Genomic DNA, 21,407 nt, shown 5'->3' with positions numbered 1-21,407 from the left:
ACTGCATACAAAAATCAATATGTAAGAAGAAACTGTGGGTCAGGAACTGGCGGGGAGGCACCAAGTCTCCCAGTCCCTGTCCCTGGCTGCAACACAATTAGATGCACCCAAAAGTCTCTTAGAGTGTTTGGCTCTCAAGGGGCCCTACATAGTATCCAATAGGGATGTGCTCCGCTTCTAATCGGACCGGAGAAGCAGGAGCGGAGCGGGGGGCTTCGCCTGCCCTAAAGGCGGAGGCGAAGAGGATTGGGGGCCGGTGGAGCATGGCGAAGAGGATCGAGGAGAAGGCGGATCCTTCGCCTCGATCTGGAGCTCCGCCGGAAAGGTAAGTGGGGTTTACCAGGCCCTGCCGCTGTCACTGTCGCCCATGCGGTGATGGCGGCAGGGCCCGGAAACCCCCCTCCCCGCCCTCCTCTCCCTTAGCTGCCTCCGTCCGCGGTCCGTCGGCTTCTTCAATTGAGCCCGCGGTTCCACCAGGAAGCCTGGGCTGCTTGTGGCCCAGACTTCCTGGTGGAACCGCGGGCTCAATTGAAGACAGCGATGGACCACGGACGGAGGCAGGTAAGGCCCCCCTCTCCCTTGGTCCCTTACCGGGCTCTGCCGCCATCGCTGCATGGGCGGCGACGGCGGCACGGCCCAGTAACCCCCCCGCCCTCCTCTCCCTTTCCTGCCTCCGTCCGCGGTCCGTCAGTGTCTTCAGTTGAGTCCGCGGTTCCACCAGGAAGTCTGGGCCGCTTGCGGCTCAGACTTCCTGGTGGAACCGTGGGCTCAATTGAAGACGGCGACGGACCACGGACGGAGGCAGGCAAGGTCCCCCTCTCCCTTGGTCCTTTACCGGGCTCTGCCACTGGAACTGCCTTGAGTCTTGGCGTGCGTATGTATCCCTGGACAAGCTTTCATGGTGGCGAGTTTGAGGTTTCTAAAGTGCAAATTGACGGAGCTATGGAAAGGGGGTGTGAATGGGGTGCCCGGTTTTCATAAATTCCCCCAAAATCAGGGGATGATGGGACTGCCTTGAGTCTCGGCATGCGTGTGCACCCCTGGACAAGCTTTCATGGTGGCGAGTTTGAGATTTTTAATGTGCAAATTGACGGAGCTATGGAAAGGGGTGTGAATGGGGTGCCCGGTTTTCATAAATTCCCCCCCAAATCAGGGGATGATGGGATTGCCTTGAGTCTTGGCGTGCGTGTGTATACCTCCATGAGGTGTCATGGTGCCAAACTTGAGGTTTCTAACTTTAACAGAAAAAAAGTTGTATACTTTTTTAGCTTAATGAAAGCCTAGGGGGGGGGGGGGGGAACGGAGCTGAGATCCGGATCTGGAGCTCCAAGCAGAGCGGAGTGGACAGAGGCGGAACGGGGGCGGGGCGGAGCAGCCCGATCCGCAAATCGCGGATCTGGAAGTGAAGCGGAGCGGGGGGGTCCGTGCACACCCCTAGTATCCAATCAAGCAAATTGATGAGGAAACGATCTTCCTTGCAATTGAAACGACAAACAATCATGCTCAACTGTCCATTTCATTTCTCTCACAGCCAATGGCGGAGTCTATGTTTAAGCTGCTGCTGCTTCCTTGTGAGAAGCTGAAGGAGAAGAGTTGTCCTGATGTTGAGTTTTCTATACAAGACATTTATTGTTTTCTCCTGATTCCTTTCTCACTGAGGTTTACAGCTTTCTTTTAGGCAAGACTGTCAAACACCCCCGACCAAGTTTCACTTACGAATTTGTTCGTTGGTTTTAGAACACTTTCCTGGTTTTTTGTGGACTGGTAGAGGCAGGTTCGGTTAGAGTAAACAGTGATGGTGATCATTCTGAGGCACTGTTTCTTTGATAGGTGATGGCTGAAGCCTTCCATTAAGTGTTTTGTAGCCCCAGTGGGGGGAGAAGGGTTAGCTGTGAAGCCAACTCACATTTCACACCCATTGTTTCACAGCCCAAGGGTGAGTTCCACGGAAAGACCTCTCCTCCCCAAAAGGGGTAGTGATTATACAGACACCATTCAGCAGCACAGAACGTTTGGCCGAATATAATGGCTACTGACTTGCTGTTATAGTTTAGGCTAGGGATGTGCTCCGCTTCTCCTCGAACCGGAGAAGCAGGAGCAGAGTGGGGGGCTTCGCTTGCCCTTAAGGCAGAGGCGAAGAGGATTGGGGGGCTGGCAGAGCGTGGCGAAGAGGACCGAGGTGAAGGCGGATGTGGCGACAGCGGAAGGGCCCGGTAAATACCCCCTCCTTTCCCTTACCTGCGTCCGTGCGCGGTCCGTCAGCCTCTTCAATTGAGCCCACAGTTCAACCAGGAAGTCTGGACCGCAGTCCAGACTTCCTGGTTGAACCGCGGGTTCAATTGAAGAAGCCGAGGGACCGCGGACAGAGGCAGATAAGGCCCCCTCCCCCTTTGTCCCTTACCGGGCTCTGCCACCATCACTGTACAGGTGGCGGCAGTGCCCAGTAACCCCCCCCGCCCTCCTCTCCTGGCCTTACCTGGCACCACTCCACTCCACTGCGGAGCTCCGATTTGGAGCCGGAGCTCTGTGGCGAAGAGGAGCGGAGCGGAGCGGAGCGGAGCGGGCCGATCCGAAATTTTTGGATCGGCCCGCGGGGCGGAGCGGGGGGTCTGTGCACACCCCTAATTTAGGGGCCTGTCCAGGTTTCGCTTTCCAGATTTTCAGTACATGTGGCCCCATTTTTGTACCATACACACTTGTCTTGTGTCTTTATCCCCCCTCCCTTTCACCTGCAATGGAGGAAATAGTAGGGCAAATGGAGGAGGAATTGGTCAGTCCCCTTCACTTCTCTGATGGAAGGGCAAAGGGGACTCACCTGGCTTTGTACAATTTCCCTCTTTCCAGCAATGGAGGAAAGAGGTGGGCAGATGTTGAAGAAGAGTCACTTGGCCAGGACTCATTGGCCACCCCAACCCACCTCCTGAACTTTGAGAACTTAAAACAAAAACAAGACTTAACATTTCCCCTCCAAAATAGCTTATTGCCTTGTTGTGCGTTTAGCCCAGCATTGAACTCTGGAAAAGTGGAATCAAGCTCCTAGTTCTAATTCCATTAGGAAGCAGAGAAGACTTGTACACACATGTAGGGGGGGGGGGGAATACTGACATTTTGCTACCAAAAGTGCACCTGATCACTCAAGCTTTTAAAGTAATTTTCTCCCCTTGCAATTATCCAAATTAATATAATTAACATAACACCTGGTCAATTCTCCAACTGCTTCCCTGAGAGCAAGAGAAAAGAAGTAGCAAAAATTAGTGGTCATTATTAAACCCCTTTGCCAGGGAGACCTGGCAATAAGCACGAGAAGGCTGGCAGGGCTCTGTGAGATACATCACTGACAATTTGTTTGTCTTATTCTTCTCGGATAGAGGTGTGATTGGAATCTAGGCCATCTCAGCTGTGAAAATTAAGTCTAACTTCCAGGCTTAAGAAGTTTTTGGCAAAGTCAATCACCATCCAACATGCATGAAGTCTGGCTGTTGCAATTAGGGGTGTGCACGGACCCCCCGCTCCGCTTCACTTGCAGATCCGCCATTTTTCGGAGCGGGTCGCTCCGCCCCGCCCCCGCTCCGCCCACTTCCGCTCCGCTCCGCTCGGAGCTCCGGATCCGGATCCGGAGCTCCGTTTTTGCCCCCCCATAGGGTTGCATTGAAAGCTAAAAAAGTAAACAACTTTTTTTCCGTTGAAGTTAGAAACCTCACGTTTGGCACCATGACACCTCATGGGCGTATACACACACACGCCAAGTTTCAAGGCAATCCCATCATCCCCTGATTTTTGGCGAATTTTTGAAAATCGGGCACCCCACACACAACATCCCTGCGAGGTGGGCAGGGGAGGAGGGAGGGAAGGCAGGCAGGCATGCAGCTGGCATTTCTGGGGGCATAAGGAAGGGAGCCAAGGATAAGCCAGTAATGCATATAAAATGGAATAAATCAATCAATAAACAAAGGAGGGGTGGAATTAAAAGCAGCAGTGTTGCTCAATAAACAGCAAGAAGAATTAAAAAAAAAAGGCTATATCTGTCTTTTACCAGCAATAGGGGGACGTGCCCGGGGGAGGGGGAAGTAGCTGCCAGTTCAAGACAGCCACCAACAGCTCTGAGAAGAAGTAAAACGCTCACTTCAACTCATAACAGGCATTGCTCCACCACTGAAAAGTGACCATTCACTTCAACTCATGATAGGCATTGCTCCACCGTTTTACTCTCTTTGGAAGGCTCTATGGCCTTCCAGTGCAGGAGAGAGTGGGGGCACGTCCACGATGAGATGCCCTAGGGGAGCTCATCCCCTTGCACCACATCGATTCAGTTGTTCACCAAGGTTAGGGTGGGGAGCAGTGCTGTGTTTTCTATCTCTTATTCTTGGCTTAGTATATGATTTCAGGTTGTGTTTGTGCATTTGGTGGGGCTACTGTGTTAAAAAACACGGGGAAAAGCCCGTTCAGATGAAGAAAGAGAAGTTTCCCAGAATCCCAAGTTACCTGTTTTGCCTATGCCCTCCTCCAACTTTGGGATCATCATGACCGGGAGCTGACTCTGCCCCTCAGCCCTTTGAAAAAGGTATTTTTCCCGCCGATTTTTTAAAAACTTCTAGCCCGCGACCCGTACGATGCAGAAAGTTGAGAGTGGTCTCAAAATGACCCCCATCCACGACTCTCTGTGCACAAGAATTTTCAGAACGATAGCTTAAACCCCCCCCCAGTTATCCCCGATTCTTTCCCTCAATGCAATCCTATGGGCGAAAAGCCGAAACGCCGTTTGAGCCCCGCGGTTGACCCGATTTTTAAAAAAATATTGCACGTGAACCACAGCACGCAGAAAGTTGAGAGTGGTCTCAAAATGACCCCCATCCACGACTCTCTGTGCACAAGAATTTTCAGAACGATAGCTTAAGCCCCCCCCCAGTTATCCCCGATTCTTTCCCTCAATGCAATCCTATGGGCGAAAAGCCGAAACGCCGTTTGAGCCCCGCGGTTGACCCGATTTTTAAAAAATTATTGCACGTGAACCACAGCACGCAGAGAGGTGAGAGTGGTCTCAAAATGACCCCCATCCACGACTCTCTGTGCACAAGAATTTCCAGAACGATAGCTTCAAAAACAATGTAGTTATGCGCGATTATTTGCCGCAATGCAATCCTATGGCGAAATGTTTTCAAGATGGCGACCGGAGCGCTCCGACTGAACTCGGAGCTCCGAAAAATGGTCGCTTCTCTTCGCCTTGCTTCTAGGGGGTCCGCGGTCCGCTCCTACTCCGCCTCTGGGTAAGGCGGAGCAGGCCAATCCGCTACTGCTTCTACGCTCCTAATCGGAGCGGAGCACATCCCTAGTTGCAATACATGTCAACAACACTGTGTGTGGAGCAAAGCTTTAACAATAGGCTGTTGTGGCCAATTCTGTTGTCACTTCTATTGCCTCTTGTCATATACCCATTCAATGTAGATGTTGTGAAATGCCCTGAGAATGATCCCCTTCCAATTCCACATGAGTGGTACCAGCCGGGTGGCCTCATTATCGGTGGAATTGCTTCTCAGATGTTTTATGCCTTTGATGAACTTTCCTTCAAGAAACATCCTTCTCAAGGACTTTTTGAGATTCCACAGTAAGGATTTATCCACTCTCCTTCTGCATCGTCTGAGCTGTGGCAGGCCTCAATAATAATAATAATAATAATAATAATAATAATAATAATAATAATAATAATGCTGCAATACTATAGTTATTTCTACAAAAATGGGAAGTGGGGACCATTTGTTCCTGCAGCTGTTAATTGTTGTTTAATTCTTAGATAAATTCTGAGATCCACTAAGGAACTGTTATATGAATTGAAACATATCTTCTTTTTTAATTGTGTTCACATTAGATTTTGACGAGCTCCTTATCACATCTCTAGATTTATCCCAAATGCAGCCATTTTAACAGAGGCAAGACAACACCATTTAGATATGAAAGCTTCAATGGCAGCCTTAAAAATTTGGCTTAAAGTTTATATCTTTACAGGCTACTCTTTTATCTGCCTGCAAGAATATGTTGTTGAGAGAGCTTTTTGCATTGTGCTTTCACTGACATTTTGCTTTTCAATCTGATATGATCATTCTGTTATTGCTGAATTCTAGAAAAATAATGGGATATATGTTAAGAATAGCAAATATCTCACCTTGTTACTTACACATTTCCATATGGAAATTTTTTTCAGCTTGCTTCCTATTTGAGCAAATCTGTCTGTTGTTAAATAGAGTAGGACTGTTACCTTAGTCTGGAATAATATGAAACCATATGAAATGCTTTTGGAAATATCCTTTTCCTTTAGAGGGAATTGAAATCAGATGGTGCAATATGGAGAACATGCCCTATTGTTCTATTCCTATGATGCACTTTGGCAACAAATCATTCCTCTCTTGTTGGCCAGCACGCTACATTTTATGTTTAAATATCATCCCATGGGTACATAAGAACATAGGAAGTGCCCTGCGGGATCAGACCAAGTGTCCATCTAATCCAGCACTCCGTTCACATAGGGGCCAACCAGCCACCGGCCAGGGCAGAACAAGCAGGACATGGTGCAACGTGGTATTTTTGGCCTTTAGCAGAATATTTGTCAGAGTCTATTTATGAAGCCATTATCCTTATAAAGCTGTATCTTTGGTTGAAGGATGTCTAGGTTTTATGTCCTGGTCTGTAGTTATGAGAATTGTTTGATGTTCTGGTCTGTTAATCTCAATAAGAAAATACACACATACCCCCACATCAATGGGGAAAGATATTTCAAAGAAAAGACATTTTTAAAAAGGGAACAGGTCAAATTACATTTCGAAGAGGATGATAGTGAATGAATTTTAGGTTTTTGTCTCAAAAATGGACTGAATGAAGTTCTAATTCATGCACAATATTGAAGAGTACTTGCATTGAAATGCAAATGAATTGGAAACAGCAGGAGATAATGCATTTAGGATATCTCTATCATTTATGGAGGTGGGGGAGAGAGAAAAAATGACCACTGCTAAATTCGTGGAGATTCCCCCCTCCTTAATTTTCCTCATTAAAATGAGGTACATGCCTTGTTTTAATGCATATCACTCTCTTAAATGTGCTGGAGGGGGGAACTACTGGACATGAAAACAATTTGCTAATTCTCTGCATAGCTTGTTTCAGAATAAAAGTAAAGCTCCCCCCCCCCCCCGCCATGATGGTTGTGCTGAAATTTGAAACCAATCCAGTGATGGCAACTTCTGAGGGTGGCAAGGGACACACAAATGGCCCAAGGATGCATACAGCCCCTGGCCTGCATTTACACGCTCACATTTTAGAAATCGGTCCCTGACGGACTCCGCAAATAAAGTTTTACCTTCACAAATAAAGTTTTACCTACTTTATAGCTTGCTATAAAGAAATAGATATACTTTTAGCTCAGCAAGGGAAACATTGCAAACAGGGATGGAGAGCACTGATATTATGACATCAGACCTGGTGTATAAATTATTATTATTATTATTATTATTATTATTATTATTATTATTATTATTTAATAAATTTCAATAGTTAAAGCTCTATGGGTAGGTTGCACAAAGTTAAAACATTAAAATATTAAAATAAAATAAAAAAATTGATCTACAAAATTTACAACCATAAAAAAGGTGAAACAGACAACATAGAAAACAGACAACATAGAAACACAACATACAATTTAAAAACTACTTTAAGCTCTCAGCCAAACCTAAAAATAGATCTTGGATTGTTTGAAAACAGCAGATGAAAGCAGTATATAAAAGGCAGGTGCCACACCACTGCTTTATAGCGGTAATGAAGTGCACTGACAAATGTTGGGGCCAATTGACAAATACCACATACCGCTTTCATACCACAATATTCTGTTTGGTGTGGCTCCTGGCTTTTATATTCCTCTTTCATAGTGCAATATCCTGCTTGGTGTAGATGAGTCCTAAATGCCTGGAAGAAAGGTGTTGACCTGGTGCCAAATAAGTAACAATGTTGGTGCCAAGTGGGTCCCATCAGGGAAATGGTTCCATAACTGAGGGCCACCACTGAGAAGGCCCTCTCCCTGGATGCTGTCCTCTGAGCTTCCCTCAGAGCAGGCACCTGGCAGAAGACCTTAGATATTATTCATAATAGAGAGCATTCTAAGCCATTCAGAGGTGGTACATGGCATTCTGGGATTGTGAAATATTGACTTCATTAGTTGTAGAATTCTGTCCTGAAATAATACCCTCACTATATTGGCAGTGTGGTGACAAAGTTCTACCAGCACATCCTTGCCTTGGCGTTTGCAGTGAATGAGATCAACAGGAATCCCAATGTCTTGCCCAATGTCACACTTGGTTTCCACATCTATGACAGCTATTACAATACAAGGATGACCTACAGGACCACCCTGGATTTGCTCTACAAGCTGCATAGATTTGTCCCCAACTACAAATGTGACACTCAGAAAAAACTGGTAGCCATTATTGGGGGCCTTGGTATTGAAACCTCCTCCTGTATAGCAGAGGTCTTACAAATTTACAACATTCCACAGGTAGGCATAGGGAATGGGTTGTGGGGAAATCTCTTCTTATTCTCAGAGTTGTTGTATGGAGGAGAAATATAGATAAGTGTTAGTTACATGAGTAAACCTGACAAAATAGCCCCATGTTTTGATAACATTCCTCTGGAAAGGTTCATGATTTCAACTGTCACAGAACATACACTGGTATTATTTTCTCTCTGATTTTTTTATTATTATTTTATTTTGGAGGGCGGAAGGAACATGCACATGCATACAGAAATTGCTCCTAACAAAGCTCTAAAATATGTGTACATGTTATTTCAGCTCACATATGGCTCATTTGCTTCAGAAGAGATTGAAGCCATGACGATTTCATACTTTTACCATATGGTCACATCTGAAGATTGTCAGTATATAGGCATAATCCAATTACTTCAACATTTTGGGTGGACATGGGTTGGAATCTTTATTGTGGATGACCACAGTGGAGAACATTTCCTGCATGTCCTGGAACCACTGCTTTCACATCATGGAGTCTGTTCAGCCTTCACAGAAATAATCCCACAACAATTTCACCTGGATGATTGGGATAAAATTCATGATGTAATGTCAAACATTTTTTCCCGATTCGGAGATCCCAAAATCAGTGTATTTATCTTGTATGGAGAATCTTTGACCATTGCAATGTTGAGAACAGTAATATTTTTGCATGGTGCTGAGAACAATAGAAACACATCCTTTGGAAAAGTATGGATTATAACAACTCAGATTGATTTCATATCAACTGGTCTTGAGAAAGGTTGGGATTATCAGCTGTTTGAAGGTTCCATTGCATTCATGATTCACTCAAAAGATATTTTAGGATTCAAGGAATATCTTGAGAGCATAAAGCCTAACTGGACTCAAGGAACAACCTTTCTCAAAGATATCTGGGAACAAGCGTTTGATTGTACATTTCCAGATATAAGCATGTTGGCAGAAAGCGATGAAACATGTACTGGAGAGGAAAAGCTAGCTAGTCTTACTACAGATCTTTTTGAAATGCACATGACTGGCCAAAGCTACAGTATCTATAATGCTGTTTATGCTTTAGCTCATGCTTTGCATTCCTTGGACATATCTAGATCCAAGCCCAGGTCAATGGTGTGGGTTCATGGTGTTGACCTTCAGTCTTTGCAGCCTTGGCAGGTAATGTCTACAGGACAGAAATTAATTTCAATAATGAGATAAGTCTTATATGCAGTTACTTCTAACTTTCTCCTCTTATTGTTATTGGGGGAATGGTGTTGTACAAAGTTATCTTGATTTACGGTACATTTCCTTCAATATTTGTATCTTGAAAAGACTTTCCGATTGACGTCTAAAGCACATCATTTCCTCTCAGTGTCTTTTTCTCTTTCAACTAGCTCCATGCATATCTTGACGGCATTGTGTTTAACAACTCAGCAAAGGAAACCATGTCATTTAATAAAAAAAGGGAAATGGGAGGAGGATTTGATGTTGTGAATATGGTGACCTTCCCAAACAAGTCCTTCCAGAAAGTGAAAGTTGGTAGGTTGGATCCCAGTGCTTCTGAAGGAAAAGAACTAACGTTTAATGAGGATATGATTGTGTGGCACAGATGTTTTAACCAGGTATGGATTCTTGGATAGTCTTACTACATTATTTATTTTCCAAGTGTGTAATCAGGGTGCACAAAAATTTCCTTTCTGACTAACCTCTTCTTGAGAAGGGTCATAAAACTCTAGAAGAATATCACTGCTGAGCACATTCAAAACTAGTGACCGTGAAGGGCAACATATCTCTTTTCAGATATATAGATATAGGTAAAGATATAGTAATGTAATCTTGGTGAAGATATAGGCATTCACCTAGAACAGCGGTTCTCAACCTGTGGGTTGCGACCCCTTTGGGGGTCGAACGACCCTTTCACAGGGGTCGCCTAAGACCATCGGAAAACACATATTTCCGATGGACTTTAGGGCCTAAAGTCTCCATACATCGCTGCCTGCATCAGACTGAAGCGAGGGAAACCCACTTCATTGTTCAGGGAAAACATTCTTCCGTGTATGAACTCCTGTGCTTTTGTCCAGATGCCCCCCTTCGGTGCTAATCTCAGCCACCAGATCCCCTCCCCGCATGCGTCCCCTTGCCGGCCTCCCCGCCCCCCCGGGTGCCTACCCCAAAGCCGGGCTCAGCCAGCGTAGTAGCCATATATCCCCAGGACGGCGCCCGGCCTTCCTTTCCCTCGAGCCTGGCTCTGCCATGGGGAGGAGGGGCTCGGATTTCTCTGCCTCCCACCCCTGGGCCCATCCGCTCCCCTGGCGCCTCCATTGGAGCGTGGTCCCTCCTTCCCTCCACACATCCCTCGCTGCGACTCCAGCTGGAGGCCGACTCTCACCTCGCTCTTCTCTCCCTCCACTGGGGTCCGCAACAGTAAAGCATCCCCCCAGCCGGAGCCACCCGGAGGATCCCCCGGGCAGCAACAGACGCTCCCGCAGCAAAGGTTCTGAGAGGTGCAGAAAGGTTCCCACATCCCGGGAGGGTAGGGACTGCAGACGGAATGGACTCGAAAGGAAAAAACGAGGCGCGCACGACGTTGAGGCAGAGGAATACTCCCGTTACTCCAAGGACAACGAGAGCATTTCCCTGCTAGAATAGCGGTTACAGAACAGCACCAGGCCTAGAACGAACCGCAAGATGTGCCGCCCCGGCTCCTTCCTTCTTGTCTTGTTCTGGCCAAGGAAAGACGCCTCAGCTCCATTTCCTCAGTTACCGCCAGCCTTGCTGACTTCAAGGCAACTATTTTACCTGGAAAGGGGCAAGCAGCCGTGTTGGTCCATTGGAAAAAAATCCAAACAAAAGTGGCAGTGGGGTATAAATACATAAACAAACAAATATAATTAACGCCAACTCACCATGTCACAACATGGTAAGTTCTGAAGTACCCTAGAATTCTTCTTATTTATTAATAATACTTCTATACTGCTTAATATCATAAAATCTCTTAAGCAGTTTACATGTGCATATTGTTCAGGCTAGATACTTGAGGGAGTGTGTCTCTCTCTATACGCCTGCCCGAGAGTTGAGATCTGTTGGAAGAGTCCTCCAGTGTGTTCCGCCAATGTGAGACACACGTTATGGTGGGACATTAGAGAGGTCTTTCACTTTTTGTGATTAATCACTATGCTTTAGTTATGTAACAAAGCATAGTTATGTAACAATTTGTAACAAAGAAAATACATCCTGCATATCAGATATTTACATTACGATTCATAACAGTAGCAAAATTATAGTTATGAAGTAGCAATGAAAATAATTTTATGGTTGGGGGGTCACCACAACATGAGGAACTGTATTAAAGGGTCGCGGCATTAGGAAGGTTGAGAACCACTGACCTAGAAAGTCTTGCAGATCATTAATTCCATCAATGGTTTCCCCTGACCATCCAAATTTTGTAAAGAAAGCAAGCTCTTCACAATCCACATGTCCTTGCTTGGTTAAAAAAGTTATCTATTGTTCTTACCCAATGTACTTTTAAATGGCTTGTTTGACAAATGCATACACAAACACACACACACACGGACACGGACATGGATATGGACACTGCAGTGTCCATGCAGTTAAGGGTGGAGAGTAGATTATTCATTCTGCCAATATAAAGCAGTAATGGGGCAGGGGTTATTGCGGAAAGAGGGAGACTCAAGGAAATAACAACATGGACACCAGAGCTTGGGTATATCTAGTAGGGGTGTGCATGGACCCCCCGCTCCGCTTCACTTGCAGATCCGCCATTTTCCGGATCGGGCCGCTCCGCCCCGCCCCCGCTCCGCCCACTTCCGCTCCGCTCCGCCCGGAGCTCCGGATCCGGATCCGGAGCTCCGTTTCCCCCCCCCATAGGCTTGCATTGAAAGCTAAAAAATTATACAACTTTTTTCCTGTTCAAGTTAGAAACCTCATGTTTGGCACCATGACACCTCATGGGGATATACACACGCATGCCAAGTTTCAAAGCAATCCCATCATCCCCTGATTTTTGGCGAATTTTTGAAAATTGGGCACCCCACACACAACATCCCTGCGAGGTGGGCAGGGGAGGAGGGAGGGAAGGCAGGCAGGCATGCAGCTGGCATTTCTGGGGGCATAAGGAAGTGAGCCAAGGATAAGCCAGTAATGCATATAAAATGGAATAAATCAATCAATAAACAAAGGAGGGGTGGAATTAAAAGCAGCAGTATTGCTCAATAAACAGCAAGAAGAATTTTTTTAAAAAGGCTATATCTGTCTTTTACCAGCAATAGGGGGACGTGCCCGGGGGAGGGGGAAGTAGCTGCCAGTTCAAGACAATGACAGCCACCAACAGCTCTGAGAAGAAGTAAAACGCTCACTTCGACTCAGAACAGGCATTGCTCCACCACTGAAAAGTGACCATTCACTTCAACTCATGATAGGCATTGCTCCACCGTTTTACTCTCTTTGGAAGGCTCTATGGCCTTCCAGTGCAGGAGAGAGTGGGGGCACGTCCATGATGAGATGCCCTAGGGGAGCTCATCCCCTTGCACCACATCGATTCAGTTGTTCCCCAAGGTTAGGGTGGGGAGCAGTGCTGTGTTTCTATCTCTTATTCTTGGCTTAGTATATGATTTCAGGTTGTGTTTGTGCATTTGGTGGGGCTACTGTGTTAAAAAACACGGGGAAAAGCCCGTTCAGATGAAGAAAGAGAAGTTTCCCAGAATCCCAAGTTACCTGTTTTGCCTATGCCCTCCTCCAACTTTGGGATCATCATGACCGGGAGCTGACTCTGCCCCTCAGCCCTTTGAAAAAGGTATTTTTCCCGCCGATTTTTTAAAAATGTCTAGCCCGCGACCCGTACGATGCAGAAAGTTGAGAGTGGTCTCAAAATGACCCCCATCCACGACTCTCTGTGCACAAGAATTTTCAGAATGATAGCTTAAACCCCCCCCCAGTTATCCCCGATTCTTTCCCTCAATGCAATCCTATGGGCGAAAAGCCGAAAACGCAGTTTGAGCCGTGCGGTTGACCCGATTTTCACAAAAACATTGCACGTGAACCACAGCACGCAGAAAGTTGAGAGTAGTCTCAAAATGACCCCCATCCACGACTCTCTGTGCACAAGAATTTTCAGAACGATAGCTTAAACCCCCCCCAGTTATCCCCGATTCTTTCCCTCAATGCAATCCTATGGGCGAAAAGCCGAAACGCAGTTTGAGCCGCGCGGTTGACCCGATTTTCAAAAAAATATAGCACGCGACACGGGCAACGCAGAGAGGTGAGAGTGGTCTCAAAATGACCCCCATCCACGACTCTCTGAGCACAAGAATTTCCAGAGCGATAGCTTCAAAAACAACGTAGTTATGCACGATTATTTGCCGCAATGCAATCCTATGGCGAAATGTTTTCAAGATGGCGACCGGAGCGCTCCGCCTGAACTCGGAGCTCCGAAAAATGGTCGCTTCTCTTCGCCTTGCTTCTAGGGGGTCCACGGTCCGCTCCTACTCCGCCTCTGGGTAAGGCAGAGCAGGCCAATCCGCTACTGCTTCTATGCTCCTAATCGGAGCGGAGCACATCCCTAATATCTAGGGCATCCTATCTCAGGCAACTAGCCTGCATAAAAGGCAAGCCACTTGGCTAAGCCAGGAGTTGGATTGAACCTGGCTCCTGTTTGAGCATCACTTGAGTGCTTGGGGGAAACCTCACCATGTTGCTCCCACCTTGGGCCTCCAAACCCGAACAGTGAGGTTCCCAATGCAAGCCATATCCTGGGTCAAGAGCCATACAGCTCCTGAGGACCAGGCCTCCACACCTGCCAATCACCATAAGGTGCCCGACAAGTGCTCACCAACCTCAACTGATACCCCGAGATTCCCGCACAAGCCTGCCAACAAATCTTTTATTTTATTTATTTATTTATTTCATTTTTATACCGCCCAATAGCCAAAGCTCTCTGGGCGGTTCACAAATCAACCTATTTAGCCCTCTTTATCTAAATTAAACTAAATTCCAGTATGGAGTAGGCAAAAAACCTGTGCACCGCACCCAATATGTGGCAGGTAAAATTCCTTACTCATAGAATTTTGTAACCCAAAGCTTGTTACAGCTTCATGGGACTCTTGTTCCCTAATTTTACAACCACGGTTAATTCTTGGGCTTGTATGAGGTGTCAGGTCTGTCAGCTGGGAGAGACAGAGAGAGGATTACAAAACAAGGGTGAGGGACACCCCCCCCCCATGTTCCTCATTTTTCATCAGGGCCCTTTCGGCGGAGTCCTCCTTCAGGACAGCTGCCGCCTGACATCATGGTGCAGGCTAGAATTCCCTACAGATGTTTGCTGTGTAATTTGCTGAAAGAGGTTTTGAATCCAGCAGGGTATTGAGACTTAACCAATTATTGCTTTTAGACCAGAGCTTTTCAGAGTTTATATTTATTTATTTATTTATTTATCATACTTATACCCCGCTCCTCAGCCAAAAAAGGCTCTCGGAGCAGCTTACACTTAGCAAAAAAGACAGAGTTGGTCATAATGATCCTACATAAACGCAGGGAGGGGAAAAGTGCACTTTAGGTCTACACGAGTTCAAAACAGGAACATAGAAAAGGTTAGATAGCTGGTCCACCTTGTCCAGGATGGTCTATCTGGCAGGGTTCTCGACAGACTCAAGTGGTGGATCTAACCTAATCCTTTTCTCTGAAGATGCAGCCTCCTCTGCTGCTAGTTCAGTCCTGTAGTGCTCAATCGGCTAACTGGAAGGAAGATCAGGTGATCAAGTCTAACATCCTGGGAGGGGAGGGCTGTGCTCCAACTGTGCTAATTCCTTGTTGTGGATTGCACTGGCTGAGCTCCGCAGAGTGCAAGACTCTGAATCTTTCACATGGATAATGGTCACGGTGGTGATGGGAAAATCTATGTGCATCAATACCATAAGAACATTTAATAAGGATAAATGCCAAATTCTACATTTAGGAAATAGAAACCAAATGCACAGTTACAAGATGGGGGATACTTGGCTCAGCAATACGACAAACGAGAAGGATCTTGGAATTGTTGTAGATCACATGCTGAATATGAGCCAACAGTGCGATACGGCTGCAAGAAAGGCAAATGCTATTTGGGGCTGCATTAATAGAAGTATAGCTTCCAAATCATGTGAGGTACTGGTTCCTCTCTATTCAGCCCTGGTTAGGCCTCATCTAGAGTATTGCGTCCAGTTCTGGGCTCCACAATTCAAGAAGGACGCAGACAAGCTGGAGCGTGTTCAGAGGAGGGCAACCAGGATGATCAAGGTTCTGGAAACTAAGCCCTATGAAGAGAGACTGAAAGAACTGGGCATGTTTAGCCTGGAGAAGAGAAGATTGAGGGGAGACATGAGAGCACTCTTCAAATGCTTGAAAGGTTGTCACACAGAGGAGGGCCAGGATCTCTTCTCTATCCTCCCAGAGTGCAGGACACGGAATAACGGGCTCAAGTTAAAGGAAGCCAGAATCTGGCTGGACATCAGGAAAAACTTCCTGACTGTTAGAGCAGTACGACAATGGAACCAGTTGCCTAGGGAGGTTGTGGGCTCTCCCACACTAGAGGCCTTCAAGAAGCAGCTGGACAACCACCTGTCAGGGATGCTTTAGGGTGGATTCCTGCATTGAGCAGGGGGTGGGACTCGATGGCCTTGTAGGCCCCTTCCAACTCTGCCATTCTATGATTCTATGATTCTATGATCCTACTCAGCCCCCCTCCAAGGGATGTGGCTAGCTATTCCCATACTAGAGAAAGGGTGGAAGTGTGGGGGCAAGAAGATTGGAAGAGGCCTGGTAAGCATGCGGGGTTGCTTTTATAGCCTCGCACACGCAACGCAGCATATGTGCAGAGCACGCAGGTCATCCTTTCCTCTGCAACAGCCCGCTCCTGCCCTATCCATACTGGCAGGCTGGAAAGGATCTTCTAAAGTTAATAAAATCGAAAATGTTTCACCAAACTTGCTGACATTTACATGTGCCTGAAAGAAATGTTGGTTTTAAATAACAACAACAATAACAACAACAACAACAAATTCTTTCTTGCCCGCCTCATAGTACACATTGTTAAAACTTCCTAAAAACATCCTAAATCATCCTAAAATTCCAATGGGTAGGCCTGCCAGAAGAGATCATTCTTAATATATTTCTTAAACGCTAAAAGACATTTAAGTTGAGCAGTCTCCTCCGTCAGGCCATTCCACAGTCTGCGAGCAGCAGAAGAGGAGGTCGTCCAGGACTTGAAAACACCCTGAAAATTTCAAGAAGATTGATGAAAGATTGAGGGTAGGAGGGCATCTTAAACTGCATAAGGGATTTTAAGGGAATGTTAAAAAGACTTTTGTGTCCTGTAAGATTGAGGTCAGTGTAGGAACTATCCACTGCAAAACACACAAAAACACACACACCTTTTAAAGAGAGATTAGTTATATTACAGCTGTATGATCCAAAATGTATAACCAAGCAATCTTCAGTATGTGGAAAAAATGAAGATATATGTCTCAAATTAGCCACAGTATATGAAATGGAATGTGGGTATTGTTTGGTCTGCTAACCGGAGAAGAAAGGTAGACCTTTCGTATATTGTAGTTATCAAATATTGTAGTTGTGAACTGCCCAGAGAGCTTCGGCTATTGGGTGGTATAAAAATGTAATAAATAAATAAATAAATAAATACATATCAACAATAGGATTAAATGGACACTATATGCAAGAGAGGAACATGCTGGCTAAATAATTAATTCAGGAAACGTATTTCAATGAATGAATCATGCATAGAAAAGGTCCCAGGCTCCATCCATGGGTAAATCAATATTTTAAATTGTTGTACACTGTCTTGATAGATATTTAGAAGGCAAGACAATATGTAAATATTAGGGGTGTGCACGGACCCACCGATCCGCTTCTCTTCCAGATCCACAATTTGCGGATAGGGCCACTTCGCTCTGCCCCGCTCCACCTATAGTCCGCTCTGCTCCGCTGTGGAGCTCCGGATCCGGATCGGAGCTCCGCTTTTCCCCCCATAGGCTTGCATTGAAATTCAAAAAAGTCTACAACTTTTTTTCTGTTAACATTACAAAACTCAAGTTTCGCACCATGACACCTCATGGACATATACATATGAATGCCAAGCCTTAAGCCAATCCAAGCGTCCCCTGATTTTGGGGGAATTTATGAAAATCGGACATCCCATTTTCAGACATGGACTGTTCCCTGACATTTTGACAGATAAAAGAACTTGAAGTGGGCACCCTCACAGATGCCATCTAGATCCACATTCATGCCAAGTTTTAAGCAAATCCCATCATCCCCTGATTTTTGGCGGGGCTTAAACCTCTAACGCACCACCCAAAACCCCAATTCACACCCTTTCAATATCTCCGTCAATTTTCATGTTAGAAACCTCAACCTCAGCACCATGATAGATTATTCATGGATACAAATGCATACCAAGACTCAAGCCAAACCCATCAACCCCTGATTTTTGGGGAATTTATGAAAATCAGACACCCCATTTGCAGACATGGACTGTTCTCTGACATTTTGACAGATAATTTTTTTTTGAAGTGGGCACCCTCACAGATGCCATCTAGATCCACAATCATGCCAAGTTTCAAGCAAATCCCATCATCCCCAGATTTTTGGCGGGGCTTAAACCTCTAACGCACCACCCATAACCCCAATTCACACCCCTTTCGATATCTCCGTCAATCTTCATGTTAGAAACCTCAAACTTGGCACCATGATAGATTATCCATGGATACACATGCATGCCAAGACTCAAGCCAATCCCATCATCCTCTGATTTTTGGGGAATTTATGAAAATCGGACACCCCAATATCTCAGGGACTTAAAGCTGCAGACAGCTCAATGGGGCCATTTCAAAGGAAATCCCAACATGCCATGAATTGGGGAGTAGATAAACCTATATGAATCTTCTTCCACACTTGAAAAATTCCTTTGGAAATTCCAAAAGTCTAAGTGAGCGCAGGAAGGACTTCTCCCCTGAGTCAAAGCAAGACATACACAAACCATCCCTGCGAGGCAGGCAGGGGAGGAGGGAGGGAAGGCAGGCAGGCAGCAGACATTTCTGGGGGCACAAGGAAGTGAGCCAAGGATACTTTCAAAGCCAGTAATGAAAACCATCCCTGTGAGGCGGGAGCAACACAGAGAGATGCCTTTTCTTTTGCATCCCATAACTAGGAGGCCAGGAGGATAACAGTAAAGCTTTGTGATTCTTGCTTCAGAGTTGATTGACTGCACTGTGATCACAGCCATTACTAAACAACAAAATAATAACGTTAATAGCAGTACTAATTAATATTAATAGCAACAACAACAACAACAACAACAATAAGGAGTTGAACCACAATGAAAGCCTGCCTGACTTCACTGAAGAGGAAAAGCCAGGAGATCTTGGGTATGGGGTGTAAATATAAAATGGAATAAATAAATAAATAAATAATGGAGGGGTAGCAGCGTTGCTGAATAAACAACAGCAAGAATTTTTTTTAAAAGGCTATATCTGTCTTTTACCAGTAAGAGGGAAGTGGACGTGCCCAGGGGGAGGGGGAACTGTGCTGATTTGACTGGCCCTGTCTAGGGACCACTCTTTCAGAAGCAAACTAAGACTTCGACTCATGATAGGCATTAGCTTGCTCCACTGGTTAACCTTTGGAGGGCTCTGATGACCCTCCAGGGCAGGACACAGTGTGTGTGTGCACTGAGCACGTCCACATGCCCTATGGACCTCATCCCCTTGGACCACATCTATTCAGTTGTTCACCAAGGTTAGAGTGGGTAGCAGTGCTGTGTTTCCTATCTGTTATTTATTTGCTTAGTATATGATTTCAGGTTCTGTTTGTGCATTTGGTGGGGCTACTGTTTAAAAAAAAAACACTGGGAAAAGTCCGTTCAGACTAAGAAAGAGAAGTTTCCCAGTATCCCAAGTTACCCGTTTTGCCTATCCCCTCTTCCAACTTTGGGAACATGTGATCATGACTCTGCCTCTCAGCACTTCAAAAAGGTACCTCTCCCGCTTTTCTTACCCGATTTTTCCAAAAATTATAGCAAGCGAACTGCACCACGCAGAGAGCTGAGAGTAGGCTCAAAATGACCTCCAGCCACGACTCTCTAAGCACAAGAAGTTTCAGAAAGTTGGCTTAAAAAACAACACAGTTATCCCCTATTTTTTCCCAATGCAATCCTATGGGCAAAATTTCCGAAATGGCGATCGGAGCGCTCCACGAAAAGAGAAGCGCTCTGCATATTGGGGCTTCTCCTCACCATGCTTCTAAGGGTCCACGGTCCACTTATACTCCACCTCTGGGCAAGGCGGAGCAGGCCAATTCGCTTCTGATTCTCCGATTCTATTCGGAGCGGAGCACACCTCTAGTAAATATTAACATTAAAGGGTTTATGAGGAACCCTGGACTTAAATGTGGTGAGCTATCCTCATCCAAGTTTTAGTGTTCTTCCTGAAACTGGGGGTTCCACCTGTGTCCTCCTCCAAGAGTGGTGGTGGTGATGGAGGGGATAGCACTGGCTTCCATACTGAAGGAGTAGGGTCCATTCTAACTTCTTTCCTGAATATGGATAGGTGCTTCCCATTTCTGTCTGCAATGCACACTGTCAGCCTGGTAATGAAAAGAAAAAGAAGGAAGGGGAAAAGTTTTGCTGCTATGATTGCAATCCATGCTCAGAAGGGAAGATTTCAAATGAGACTGGTAAGTAAAGCACTTCTCTGATTTTTCCATGCAACACTGGGTGTTCTTCCCTGATGAAATGGAACTGAAACGTGAGCTTCATCTTTTATTTTGTTTTTAGATATGAATGACTGTTTCAAATGCCCAGAAGATCATTATCCAAACAAGAATAAACATGGTTGCATTCCAAAAGTTATGAACTTCCTGTCTTACGGTGAACCTTTAGGGATCAGTTTAACCACAGTTGCCATTTCTTTTTCCCTGATCACAGCCTTGGTGCTGGGCATTTTCATCAACCAGAGAGATACGCCCATAGTCAAAGCCAATAACCGGGACCTCACCTACACTCTGCTCATCTCCCTCCTGCTCTGCTTCCTCTCTTCTTTGCTATTCCTCAGACAACCAGGCAAACTGACCTGCCTTCTCCGACAACCAACTTTCGGCATCATCTTCTCAGTGGCTGTTTCTTGTGTCTTGGCAAAAACCACACTTGTTTCCCTGGCATTCAGAGCCACAAAGCCTGGATCTGGGTTAAAGCGATGGGTTGGGAAAACACTGGCTCATTTCATTGTCCTTCCATGCTCCCTTATTCAAGCCACCATTTGTGTCATCTGGCTGGCAACCACTCCTCCTTTCCCTGACTTTGACATGCACTCTGTGACTGAAGAAATCATTCTGATATGTAATGAAGGCTCAGTCACCATATTTTACTGTGTTCTGGGCTACATGGGTTTGCTGGCCATTGCCAGCTTCATTGTGGCCTTCCTGGCCCGCAAGTTACCTGACAATTTTAATGAAGCCAAGTTTATTACATTCAGCATGTTGGTGTTTTGCAGTGTGTGGATCTCTTTTGTCCCCACTTACCTAAGCACAAAAGGCAAAGCCATGGGGGCTGTGGAGATCTTCTCCATCTTGTTCTCCAGTGCTGGTTTGCTGGGCTGCATCTTTTGCCCCAAATGCTACATTATTGTTTTGAGGCCCGAAATGAACAGCAGGGAGCACCTACTAAGGAGATAGTAATATATATATATATATATATATATATATATATATATATATATGTGTGTGTGTGTGTGTGTGTGTGTGTGTGTTTCTGTGTGTTTTACCTGTTGTACTGTCAGTTCTGTTGGAAACAATTTCTATAACTGAATGGAATAGTATAACAATAATA

The 21,407-nt window shown here is 45.7% G+C and overlaps 1 protein-coding gene across 1 annotated transcript; it reads left to right on the top strand.

Annotated features, from left to right (window-relative positions):
• The first annotated feature begins 1,534 nt into the window (after window positions 1-1,534).
• Window positions 1,535-21,253, top strand: LOC134405926 (vomeronasal type-2 receptor 26-like). The gene is made up of 6 exons (XM_063137176.1): window positions 1,535-1,571; window positions 5,443-5,602; window positions 8,242-8,533; window positions 9,910-10,137; window positions 20,131-20,257; window positions 20,358-21,253. Exons 1-6 carry the CDS (start codon window positions 1,535-1,537, stop codon window positions 21,251-21,253), a joined length of 1,740 nt encoding a protein of 579 aa, XP_062993246.1.
• Window positions 21,254-21,407: the final 154 nt, after the last annotated feature.

Source organism: Elgaria multicarinata, chromosome 11, assembly GCF_023053635.1.
Source record: "Elgaria multicarinata webbii isolate HBS135686 ecotype San Diego chromosome 11, rElgMul1.1.pri, whole genome shotgun sequence".
NCBI classification, from domain to species: domain Eukaryota; kingdom Metazoa; phylum Chordata; class Lepidosauria; order Squamata; family Anguidae; genus Elgaria; species Elgaria multicarinata.
The sequence above is the reverse complement of the archived record's forward strand: the minus strand, read 5'-3'. Positions and strand labels throughout refer to the sequence as shown.

Bases quoted from the DNA above. Each gene is read 5' to 3' on its own strand.
- LOC134405926 (XM_063137176.1), top strand. From the start codon at position 1,535: ATGGCGGAGTCTATGTTTAAGCTGCTGCTGCTTCCTT. The intron at 1,572-5,442 runs GTGAGAAGCTGA...CATTCAATGTAG, and splicing joins TAAGCTGCTGCTGCTTCCTT to ATGTTGTGAAATGCCCTGAG. The intron at 10,138-20,130 runs GTATGGATTCTT...GAATATGGATAG, and splicing joins GGCACAGATGTTTTAACCAG to GTGCTTCCCATTTCTGTCTG.